The sequence below is a fragment of the Rissa tridactyla genome, chromosome 4 (assembly GCF_028500815.1).
Source record: "Rissa tridactyla isolate bRisTri1 chromosome 4, bRisTri1.patW.cur.20221130, whole genome shotgun sequence".
In the NCBI taxonomy this organism is placed as follows: domain Eukaryota; kingdom Metazoa; phylum Chordata; class Aves; order Charadriiformes; family Laridae; genus Rissa; species Rissa tridactyla.
This window is the reverse complement of record NC_071469.1, coordinates 19,439,155-19,452,435: the sequence shown is the minus strand read 5'-3', so window position 1 is coordinate 19,452,435 and position 13,281 is coordinate 19,439,155. Positions and strand designations below refer to the sequence as shown.

The 13,281-nt window shown below is 48.9% G+C and overlaps 1 protein-coding gene across 1 annotated transcript in view; it reads left to right on the top strand.

Annotated features, from left to right (window-relative positions):
- Positions 1–13,281, top strand: part of LOC128908197 (mucin-5AC-like) — a 58,201-nt gene that overhangs the window by 21,233 nt on the left and 23,687 nt on the right. The window contains exons 26-31 of the mRNA XM_054197881.1: positions 543–699; positions 1,272–1,400; positions 1,745–1,886; positions 3,161–3,204; positions 3,304–3,510; positions 4,768–5,723. Of these exons, the coding sequence (XP_054053856.1) occupies positions 543–699; positions 1,272–1,400; positions 1,745–1,886; positions 3,161–3,204; positions 3,304–3,510; positions 4,768–5,723 (1,635 nt within the window). The remainder of the gene's footprint in view (positions 1–542; positions 700–1,271; positions 1,401–1,744; positions 1,887–3,160; positions 3,205–3,303; positions 3,511–4,767; positions 5,724–13,281) is intronic.

Genomic DNA, 13,281 nt, shown 5'->3' with positions numbered 1-13,281 from the left:
TTATGTGGGATAGTTGAAAAATACACTAAAATACATTTCGCGATGCTTGACAAAGTGAAGTCAGACCAAGTTCCAGGGAGACTGCATAGACAGTGTTTTCACTTTCATTTTTCTCAGCTTGTGCCTTGAACTAGGACACTGAATAAATTGATAGTTGGTCTGGTGTGGGTTTTTTTAATAAAAAGGACAAACACAGATGAATCTCAGGATACACTTATTTTCTAATAGCATCATTTTCTACTAATAGAAATACTAGCCACCTGATAGATATGACTGTGTGCTAGCTTGTAGTAATGTAACAGTATTCTTTCTGCAAACGTATCTTCAGCATCAAATAGTTCTTAGCATTATGACTTATTAGTAATAGCTTTATTCTACATTTTCCTCTTGGTTTTTCAAAGCATTCACAGGTTTCTTCCTTTCTTATCCTTCTCACACATACAGAGTTGTCAGTTTCAGATATTTTATTCAGCTTTTTTAGGACAGTGAATGCCTTTTCAAAGAGGACAAGTCCATGAAAACTAAAATGTTTTCTCCAACAGGTTGAACCAAATGAATATTATCAAGCATGTGTGGATGATGCTTGTGCCTGTGACACTGGAGGAGACTGTGAATGTTTCTGTACAGCAGTAGCCGCCTATGCTCAAGCATGCAATGAGCTGGACATCTGCATTTCATGGAGAACCCCATCCATTTGTCGTGAGTCTCACCCTACTACTTTTTGAAGGGGTCCAGAGGGAAAGAAAACAGAAGAAATAAAGAAAAGCAAGTAGAATGATGAAAGAAAGAAGGATAAAATTTTATTTGTAAGAGGCACTCCTGTATTTGAAAAAAAGCAAAAAATAACACAAAGAAAGTTGGGTAAATCACTGGAAGCCAATTTATCTTCTTAAAATGAAACCATTGATAGTAACTTTAACAGTTGGTGTCATTACTGTCTGATTTACTTGTCAATCATGATACACAACTGATGAACTATAATATTGCACTCCCGCCAGTCTACATCATGCTCAGTGTAAATAAGTATTAGTGCATACTAGCTAAAATCAGTGATTCAGTTAATTGATTTTTCATGCTTAATGTGTAACTCTGTTCTATGCTTTACAATTTTATTGGTGTCAAAAGGTGGTAGAAGTGTAACAATTGTATTAAATTATAAGTTCACCTCCTATGTGATTATGCTGATCACATGGGATTTTTACCTAGCAAAACTGAAAGACTGCAGAGCAAAAAGATCAAAAGTCTTTTTCTGTCATTTCTCCTTCCTCTAGCTCTGTTCTGTGATTACTACAATCCACAAGGGGAATGTGAGTGGCACTACAAGCCATGTGGAGCCCCTTGTATGAAGACCTGCAATAATCCAAGTGGGAACTGTCTTCATGAGTTGAGAGGTTTGGAAGGTAAACATAATTATGCATATCTCATTCTACTTATAAAAAGCTAAAATGCAATATGAGTAACCAACTTTATATTACTCAGTATATGACATATTTGTATTAGAAATTATAAGAAGAGATTTTCTAATTAGTATCTTACTCCCTAATGGATCATGAACTTGTTTGGAGTGAAGATGAGGACAAAAGGCTCCAAAGCTTAATGTGCAATCAAAGAAATAGCACTAACAGGGTCTGAAATTCCACTTACCAAATGAGATAATTTGGGGAAAGCAGATATAAGCAGAGTATAGAATTACTTCTAGTTGTGAAAGGCCTTGTGTCAACATAACTCTCATTTTTTATTGCAGGCTGCTATCCACACTGTCCAAAGAATAAGTCCTATTTTGATGAAGAAACCATGACTTGTGTTTCTAATTGTGGTTGTTATGAAAATGGAAAAAATTACAAACCAGGAATGCAGATGCCTTCAAAGGAGAATTGTCAATCATGGTAGGATTAGTAAAGATTTTTAAATGTTGAGTTTAAAGTTGTGAAACATAATACGTTATGTTTTATGCATTATGCATTAAGGTTTTTTGTCTGCCATCAGGAACAAGGCCAGTCATAGGCTGCTGGATGATGTCTAATTTTTTTACATTCCCAGAAACTTAAATGATGACATGATGAAACATTTTACCATAAAGAGATAAATTTACTACTTATTATGTATTCTTACTAAAGTACTTTTAAATTATTATCATAATTAAATTAATTAAAACCAAATTAAAATAATAATAGTTATGGCAATAGTATGAGAGTTTTTACAGGATATTCCTAAAATCATTATGTGCAATTATTTAGAAGTTAGACAACTAATCTGCGTTGTTTTGAGTTTGTTTCTGTTACTGCACTGGTACTTGCATATTCGCAAGAGTCAGCAAGTATTTCTACACATTCTGCCAGAACTGATGACAGCTTGGGACAAGTGCTGCTAAGCCTTCTATCAAATAGCACAACCTTACCAGAACCAGTTGTGAAGCAGCTAACACCTGTGCCAAGATACCTTTAAAGTAGCTACACTTGAATACTGTAAGCAGTCCAGCCAGAGTGGCAAAGAGCTTAGCACGAAGCCCACCTGAGCTAACCCAGTTTTCACGGCATGTTTTGCCATTCAGAGACAGCTTTGCCTGCATCATCTATGTCATTAACAGCACTAGACCTAACCTGTTAAATACATATCTATACTTACTTCAGTTTATTCACTGTACAGATGCCTTTAGTCACTGTAAATAAATATATCAAGATTCAGTTCTTAACAGATTAATAGATAAATTCCCTTTAAAAACAGAATGCATTCTTGCATCTTTTGGAAGCCTGATGGAAATTCTCTGTGTAGACAGCGTCAACATCTGTGATACAGTGACCCTTTCTCAAACAACACATTTACTGCACTTTCCTTTCCAAAAAATAAGTGTACCTATCAGGGAGATAACATTTCAAATCACCCTTCCCTACATCTTCGCCCAGCCCCCAAAAACACCAATAAGGATACTGCATGTTTAATATGCTGGCATAGAAAAGTTGCCTTTCTTGACAGAAAACTGAGTGATCCTACCTAAACTGAATTTGTACAGTAGAACTCAGTATCTAACTTAGAGAAGACAGGGTCTTTCTACATTTAAGCACACAATGAATAGTAAAGAATCAATAGAAAAAAAAATGAGACAAGAGGATGTCATGAACCTATATGTTGATATTCACCATCTCCTTTTTTATCTTTTCAGTGAATGCACAAAGCATGGAAAAAAATGCAAATATGATGAATATGGTATGTTGGCAAAGTTGTTTTTATCTAAATAGGATGCATTTGAAGTACTCTGCTCTGTGTTTCAGATACCAAGGAATAACACCCTCTTTTGATTTACAGAATGCGTCTGCATTTATGAGGGACAGAAATACAACTATAAAGACGTGATCTACAATACTACAGATGGCACAGGAGGGTGTATTGTTGCAACCTGTGGTCCCAATGGAACACTTCAAAGGGTTGTCTATGAATGTCCAATCTCAACATCACCCACAACAGCAACGACGTTTCATTTCAGCACTACGCCACCTGTCACTACTTCCACAGGTACATCCTTCATAGCCCATAAGAGCGTATTCTATTCATTAGTGAGTAAAATATAGCCACAAAACCATGCCCACACTCACAATATAAATGAATTAATACAACTTCAAAATAAATGACAGGAAGTCTCATTTGTTATTAGCATTTGGTTTCAGTTAGTATTTGGTAACCAAACTAATACAAGGAAATAAAAAGAGAAAATAAAACTACTTCTGAAACACAAAAATGGAAATCACTGCAAACTGGTTTAATACTATTATTTTGCTTATTTTCATAGTGAACGATAAAAAGCAGTATCAGATTTAATATCTCTAACCGTAACTATTTCTATACCAGGAATAATCTTTACTGAACAAATAATTCATTATTTTTCCTATTAAATTACAGAATTATTACTTTCTGTAAAATTCCTGGTAGGGTTCATGGTATTTATAATTACAGTACTAAGTAGATTGCTCAGATATTGACATTGAGATACTGAAATTTTTATTTCTAGAATTCCTGTTCAGCATTCTTCAGGTTGATAATTTCTAATTACTACGGGCACATATTCTTAAAATTTAGAACTACAAGTTTTGAAATCACAGAAACCACCAGCACTGCTGGAATTCATTAGTCATTTTCCAATCATTTTACAATGAGAATTCACCTACAAAAGCTTGTGGACTGCTCTCCAATCAATAAATGGTTTCTTTAGACAAGACTACAAAGTGTAGGGGTGCTAATAGGGCTGCATTAGATATCTTTTACTTCAAATGGAGGAGCAAAGACAATGCAGCATATTACATGAGGATTCAACTCATTTGGAAGAAAAATGTATCTATGAATCTTGATGCACAGATTAAATGTTATTCTTTCCGCTGGATTTGAATCTGGGCTTTGATATTCCAGAGAGATTAAAAAATAATGAAGCAAGATGCAAACCAAGCCATAACAGTGAATCAAATCTAAAAAAATGTGAGGGTTTTTTTCCCCACTATGTGTAAAAATTATGCCCGAGACTTGTTTTAGCACTTTGTAAAAGATAATTTTCATTCTCTTGGGAAGAGACACTTCCAAGGGAGTCAGTACATTAAATTGCTGGGTGATGGATTTTCTGTTCTACTTCATATTAAATTATAAGTACAATAAACTGATGCACTACAGGCTCACAATGCAAGCGAATGACCTTAGAGAAATTTTCAGGCCATTTAATATAATAAAAAAGAGATACAGGAATTAACTCTAAGTTTCATGGTCTCTTCTTTTTCTCTTTCACAGTGTCACCAACTACATCAGTATGTGTTCGTGAAGTCTGTGAATGGTCAGAATGGTATGATGGGAGTCTGCAAACCCCTGGCTACGATGGTGGAGATTTTGAAACCTTTGATGATTTGAGATCTAAAGGTTATGCGGTCTGTAAAACTCCACGGGCTATTCAATGCAGAGCAGAGAAATTCCCTAATATACCACTGAAAGACCTTGGCCAAAAAGTAGAATGCAGCACAACAGCTGGGCTTATATGTTACAACAAAGATCAAATTTCAACAATGTGCAACAATTATGAAATCAGAATCTTATGCTGTGTTTTTGTACCATGCTCTTTCACAACACATTTCAGCACGTCAACACCGATCACAACTACGGCTAAGAGCACAGAAATATCAACACCAACTGAAGAAACATCGTTTTCGACCACCACATCACTAGTTACTACAACTTACAAAACTACAACATTCATACCTTCACCTACTGAAGAAACAACCACAACCAAAATGACAACACCTGTCACCACTTCTCCTTCAACAACTCCTCTTTGCATTAAAGAAGAATGCTCTTGGTCAATGTGGTATGATGTCAGTTATCCAGGGTCTGGATACGATGATGGAGACTTCGATACAATTCAGAACATTGAAAATCATGGATACGAAGTCTGTGATAATAGAAAGGCAGTAGAATGCAGAGCAGTAAGGTTCCCCAATACACCATATCCCCTACTGGAGCAACACATTACATGTAATACAGAAGAAGGACTGAAATGCTACAATAAACACCAACTACCACCCATCTGCTATAACTACAAATTAAGATTTAAATGCTGTAGAAATATAACAGCACCATGCCAGCAAACAACAACACCACATACAAGTACCACAATTTTTTCAATGATTCCAAGTACATCATTCACAGAACTATCAACACCACCACACTTTCAAACAAAACATAAGACAACTACAGTACCAACACCTCCACCAGAAACAGAATATATTCATACGAGAACTACATCACAATCAACAACACACACATATTATGAAGCAAATACAACAACACCCTCAAGCCCCACTACAGCACCTTCCACATCCTACCCCACCGAGATCCGCACCACCACCCCGTCCACTACCACCTGTGAACCCGAAGTGTGCTCCTGGAGCGAATGGTTCGACGTCGACTTCCCCTCTGCGGGACCCAGCCAGGGAGACTTCGAAACCTACCAGCACATCCGCGCCGCCGGGAAGAAAGTCTGTCAACAGCCAAAGGAAATCGAGTGCCAGGCGGAGGACTACCCCGAGGTTTCCATCCAACACGTCGGACAGGTCGTGCAGTGCGACGTCAACTTTGGACTGGTGTGCAAGAACGAAGACCAGACTGGCAAATTTAAGATGTGCCTCAACTACAGGATCCGCGTCCTCTGCTGCACTCCTAACTACAATTGCCACGTCACCACACCCTTGCCCACCACCAGACCCACCATCACCACCTTCCACAGATCAACCACCACCGCCCCAACCTCCACCACAGTCACGACCTCCACCACACTCCCGACCTCCACCACCACCACGCAGCCCACCTCCTCGGAAACCACAACGCAAACCTCCACCAGCACCACTAGCCCCACGCCAACACCTTCCACATCCCACCCCACCGAGATCCACACCACCACCCCGTCCACTACCACCTGTGAACCCGAAGTGTGCTCCTGGAGCGAATGGTTCGACGTCGACTTCCCCTCTGCGGGACCCAGCCAGGGAGACTTCGAAACCTACCAGCACATCCGCGCCGCCGGGAAGAAAGTCTGTCAACAGCCAAAGGAAATCGAGTGCCAGGCGGAGGACTACCCCGAGGTTTCCATCCAACACGTCGGACAGGTCGTGCAGTGCGACGTCAACTTTGGACTGGTGTGCAAGAACGAAGACCAGACTGGCAAATTTAAGATGTGCCTCAACTACAGGATCCGCGTCCTCTGCTGCACTCCTAACTACAATTGCCACGTCACCACACCCTTGCCCACCACCAGACCCACCATCACCACCTTCCACAGATCAACCACCACCGCCCCAACCTCCACCACAGTCACGACCTCCACCACCACCACCACGCAGCCCACCTCCTCGGAAACCACAACGCAAACCTCCACCAGCACCACCAGCCCCACGCCAACACCTTCCACATCCCACCCCACCGAGATCCGCACCACCACCCCGTCCACTACCACCTGTGAACCCGAAGTGTGCTCCTGGAGCGAATGGTTCGACGTCGACTTCCCCTCTGCGGGACCCAGCCAGGGAGACTTCGAAACCTACCAGCACATCCGCGCCGCCGGGAAGAAAGTCTGTCAACAGCCAAAGGAAATCGAGTGCCAGGCGGAGGACTACCCCGAGGTTTCCATCCAACACGTCGGACAGGTCGTGCAGTGCGACGTCAACTTTGGACTGGTGTGCAAGAACGAAGACCAGACTGGCAAATTTAAGATGTGCCTCAACTACAGGATCCGCGTCCTCTGCTGCACTCCTAACTACAATTGCCACGTCACCACACCCTTGCCCACCACCAGACCCACCATCACCACCTTCCACAGATCAACCACCACCGCCCCAACCTCCACCACAGTCACGACCTCCACCACCACCACCACGCAGCCCACCTCCTCGGAAACCACAACGCAAACCTCCACCAGCACCACCAGCCCCACGCCAACACCTTCCACATCCCACCCCACCGAGATCCGCACCACCACCCCGTCCACTACCACCTGTGAACCCGAAGTGTGCTCCTGGAGCGAATGGTTCGACGTCGACTTCCCCTCTGCGGGACCCAGCCAGGGAGACTTCGAAACCTACCAGCACATCCGCGCCGCCGGGAAGAAAGTCTGTCAACAGCCAAAGGAAATAGAGTGCCAGGCGGAGGACTACCCCGAGGTTTCCATCCAACACGTCGGACAGGTCGTGCAGTGCGACGTCAACTTTGGACTGGTGTGCAAGAACGAAGACCAGACTGGCAAATTTAAGATGTGCCTCAACTACAGGATCCGCGTCCTCTGCTGCACTCCTAACTACAATTGCCACGTCACCACACCCTTGCCCACCACCAGACCCACCATCACCACCTTCCACAGATCAACCACCACCGCCCCAACCTCCACCACAGTCACGACCTCCACCACCACCACCACGCAGCCCACCTCCTCGGAAACCACAACGCAAACCTCCACCAGCACCACCAGCCCCACGCCAACACCTTCCACATCCCACCCCACCGAGATCCGCACCACCACCCCGTCCACTACCACCTGTGAACCCGAAGTGTGCTCCTGGAGCGAATGGTTCGACGTCGACTTCCCCTCTGCGGGACCCAGCCAGGGAGACTTCGAAACCTACCAGCACATCCGCGCCGCCGGGAAGAAAGTCTGTCAACAGCCAAAGGAAATCGAGTGCCAGGCGGAGGACTACCCCGAGGTTTCCATCCAACACGTCGGACAGGTCGTGCAGTGCGACGTCAACTTTGGACTGGTGTGCAAGAACGAAGACCAGACTGGCAAATTTAAGATGTGCCTCAACTACAGGATCCGCGTCCTCTGCTGCACTCCTAACTACAATTGCCACGTCACCACACCCTTGCCCACCACCAGACCCACCATCACCACCTTCCACAGATCAACCACCACCGCCCCAACCTCCACCACAGTCACGACCTCCACCACCACCACCACGCAGCCCACCTCCTCGGAAACCACAACGCAAACCTCCACCAGCACCACCAGCCCCACGCCAACACCTTCCACATCCCACCCCACCGAGATCCGCACCACCACCCCGTCCACTACCACCTGTGAACCCGAAGTGTGCTCCTGGAGCGAATGGTTCGACGTCGACTTCCCCTCTGCGGGACCCAGCCAGGGAGACTTCGAAACCTACCAGCACATCCGCGCCGCCGGGAAGAAAGTCTGTCAACAGCCAAAGGAAATCGAGTGCCAGGCGGAGGACTACCCCGAGGTTTCCATCCAACACGTCGGACAGGTCGTGCAGTGCGACGTCAACTTTGGACTGGTGTGCAAGAACGAAGACCAGACTGGCAAATTTAAGATGTGCCTCAACTACAGGATCCGCGTCCTCTGCTGCACTCCTAACTACAATTGCCACGTCACCACACCCTTGCCCACCACCAGACCCACCATCACCACCTTCCACAGATCAACCACCACCACCCCAACCTCCACCACAGTCACGACCTCCACCACACTCCCGACCTCCACCACCACCACGCAGCCCACCTCCTCGGAAACCACAACGCAAACCTCCACCAGCACCACCAGCCCCACGCCAACACCTTCCACATCCCACCCCACCGAGATCCGCACCACCACCCCGTCCACTACCACCTGTGAACCCGAAGTGTGCTCCTGGAGCGAATGGTTCGACGTCGACTTCCCCTCTGCGGGACCCAGCCAGGGAGACTTCGAAACCTACCAGCACATCCGCGCCGCCGGGAAGAAAGTCTGTCAACAGCCAAAGGAAATCGAGTGCCAGGCGGAGGACTACCCCGAGGTTTCCATCCAACACGTCGGACAGGTCGTGCAGTGCGACGTCAACTTTGGACTGGTGTGCAAGAACGAAGACCAGACTGGCAAATTTAAGATGTGCCTCAACTACAGGATCCGCGTCCTCTGCTGCACTCCTAACTACAATTGCCACGTCACCACACCCTTGCCCACCACCAGACCCACCATCACCACCTTCCACAGATCAACCACCACCGCCCCAACCTCCACCACAGTCACGACCTCCACCACCACCACCACGCAGCCCACCTCCTCGGAAACCACAACGCAAACCTCCACCAGCACCACCAGCCCCACGCCAACACCTTCCACATCCCACCCCACCGAGATCCGCACCACCACCCCGTCCACTACCACCTGTGAACCCGAAGTGTGCTCCTGGAGCGAATGGTTCGACGTCGACTTCCCCTCTGCGGGACCCAGCCAGGGAGACTTCGAAACCTACCAGCACATCCGCGCCGCCGGGAAGAAAGTCTGTCAACAGCCAAAGGAAATAGAGTGCCAGGCGGAGGACTACCCAGAGGTTTCCATCCAACACGTCGGACAGGTCGTGCAGTGCGACGTCAACTTTGGACTGGTGTGCAAGAACGAAGACCAGACTGGCAAATTTAAGATGTGCCTCAACTACAGGATCCGCGTCCTCTGCTGCACTCCTAACTACAATTGCCACGTCACCACACCCTTGCCCACCACCAGACCCACCATCACCACCTTCCACAGATCAACCACCACCGCCCCAACCTCCACCACAGTCACGACCTCCACCACCACCACCACGCAGCCCACCTCCTCGGAAACCACAACGCAAACCTCCACCAGCACCACCAGCCCCACGCCAACACCTTCCACATCCCACCCCACCGAGATCCGCACCACCACCCCGTCCACTACCACCTGTGAACCCGAAGTGTGCTCCTGGAGCGAATGGTTCGACGTCGACTTCCCCTCTGCGGGACCCAGCCAGGGAGACTTCGAAACCTACCAGCACATCCGCGCCGCCGGGAAGAAAGTCTGTCAACAGCCAAAGGAAATCGAGTGCCAGGCGGAGGACTACCCCGAGGTTTCCATCCAACACGTCGGACAGGTCGTGCAGTGCGACGTCAACTTTGGACTGGTGTGCAAGAACGAAGACCAGACTGGCAAATTTAAGATGTGCCTCAACTACAGGATCCGCGTCCTCTGCTGCACTCCTAACTACAATTGCCACGTCACCACACCCTTGCCCACCACCAGACCCACCATCACCACCTTCCACAGATCAACCACCACCGCCCCAACCTCCACCACAGTCACGACCTCCACCACCACCACCACGCAGCCCACCTCCTCGGAAACCACAACGCAAACCTCCACCAGCACCACCAGCCCCACGCCAACACCTTCCACATCCCACCCCACCGAGATCCGCACCACCACCCCGTCCACTACCACCTGTGAACCCGAAGTGTGCTCCTGGAGCGAATGGTTCGACGTCGACTTCCCCTCTGCGGGACCCAGCCAGGGAGACTTCGAAACCTACCAGCACATCCGCGCCGCCGGGAAGAAAGTCTGTCAACAGCCAAAGGAAATCGAGTGCCAGGCGGAGGACTACCCCGAGGTTTCCATCCAACACGTCGGACAGGTCGTGCAGTGCGACGTCAACTTTGGACTGGTGTGCAAGAACGAAGACCAGACTGGCAAATTTAAGATGTGCCTCAACTACAGGATCCGCGTCCTCTGCTGCACTCCTAACTACAATTGCCACGTCACCACACCCTTGCCCACCACCAGACCCACCATCACCACCTTCCACAGATCAACCACCACCGCCCCAACCTCCACCACAGTCACGACCTCCACCACCACCACCACGCAGCCCACCTCCTCGGAAACCACAACGCAAACCTCCACCAGCACCACCAGCCCCACGCCAACACCTTCCACATCCCACCCCACCGAGATCCGCACCACCACCCCGTCCACTACCACCTGTGAACCCGAAGTGTGCTCCTGGAGCGAATGGTTCGACGTCGACTTCCCCTCTGCGGGACCCAGCCAGGGAGACTTCGAAACCTACCAGCACATCCGCGCCGCCGGGAAGAAAGTCTGTCAACAGCCAAAGGAAATCGAGTGCCAGGCGGAGGACTACCCCGAGGTTTCCATCCAACACGTCGGACAGGTCGTGCAGTGCGACGTCAACTTTGGACTGGTGTGCAAGAACGAAGACCAGACTGGCAAATTTAAGATGTGCCTCAACTACAGGATCCGCGTCCTCTGCTGCACTCCTAACTACAATTGCCACGTCACCACACCCTTGCCCACCACCAGACCCACCATCACCACCTTCCACAGATCAACCACCACCGCCCCAACCTCCACCACAGTCACGACCTCCACCACCACCACCACGCAGCCCACCTCCTCGGAAACCACAACGCAAACCTCCACCAGCACCACCAGCCCCACGCCAACACCTTCCACATCCCACCCCACCGAGATCCGCACCACCACCCCGTCCACTACCACCTGTGAACCCGAAGTGTGCTCCTGGAGCGAATGGTTCGACGTCGACTTCCCCTCTGCGGGACCCAGCCAGGGAGACTTCGAAACCTACCAGCACATCCGCGCCGCCGGGAAGAAAGTCTGTCAACAGCCAAAGGAAATCGAGTGCCAGGCGGAGGACTACCCCGAGGTTTCCATCCAACACGTCGGACAGGTCGTGCAGTGCGACGTCAACTTTGGACTGGTGTGCAAGAACGAAGACCAGACTGGCAAATTTAAGATGTGCCTCAACTACAGGATCCGCGTCCTCTGCTGCACTCCTAACTACAATTGCCACGTCACCACACCCTTGCCCACCACCAGACCCACCATCACCACCTTCCACAGATCAACCACCACCGCCCCAACCTCCACCACAGTCACGACCTCCACCACCACCACCACGCAGCCCACCTCCTCGGAAACCACAACGCAAACCTCCACCAGCACCACCAGCCCCACGCCAACACCTTCCACATCCCACCCCACCGAGATCCGCACCACCACCCCGTCCACTACCACCTGTGAACCCGAAGTGTGCTCCTGGAGCGAATGGTTCGACGTCGACTTCCCCTCTGCGGGACCCAGCCAGGGAGACTTCGAAACCTACCAGCACATCCGCGCCGCCGGGAAGAAAGTCTGTCAACAGCCAAAGGAAATCGAGTGCCAGGCGGAGGACTACCCCGAGGTTTCCATCCAACACGTCGGACAGGTCGTGCAGTGCGACGTCAACTTTGGACTGGTGTGCAAGAACGAAGACCAGACTGGCAAATTTAAGATGTGCCTCAACTACAGGATCCGCGTCCTCTGCTGCACTCCTAACTACAATTGCCACGTCACCACACCCTTGCCCACCACCAGACCCACCATCACCACCTTCCACAGATCAACCACCACCACCCCAACCTCCACCACAGTCACGACCTCCACCACACTCCCGACCTCCACCACCACCACGCAGCCCACCTCCTCGGAAACCACAACGCAAACCTCCACCAGCACCACCAGCCCCACGCCAACACCTTCCACATCCCACCCCACCGAGATCCGCACCACCACCCCGTCCACTACCACCTGTGAACCCGAAGTGTGCTCCTGGAGCGAATGGTTCGACGTCGACTTCCCCTCTGCGGGACCCAGCCAGGGAGACTTCGAAACCTACCAGCACATCCGCGCCGCCGGGAAGAAAGTCTGTCAACAGCCAAAGGAAATCGAGTGCCAGGCGGAGGACTACCCCGAGGTTTCCATCCAACACGTCGGACAGGTCGTGCAGTGCGACGTCAACTTTGGACTGGTGTGCAAGAACGAAGACCAGACTGGCAAATTTAAGATGTGCCTCAACTACAGGATCCGCGTCCTCTGCTGCACTCCTAACTACAATTGCCACGTCACCACACCCTTGCCCACCACCAGACCCACCATCACCACCTTCCACAGAT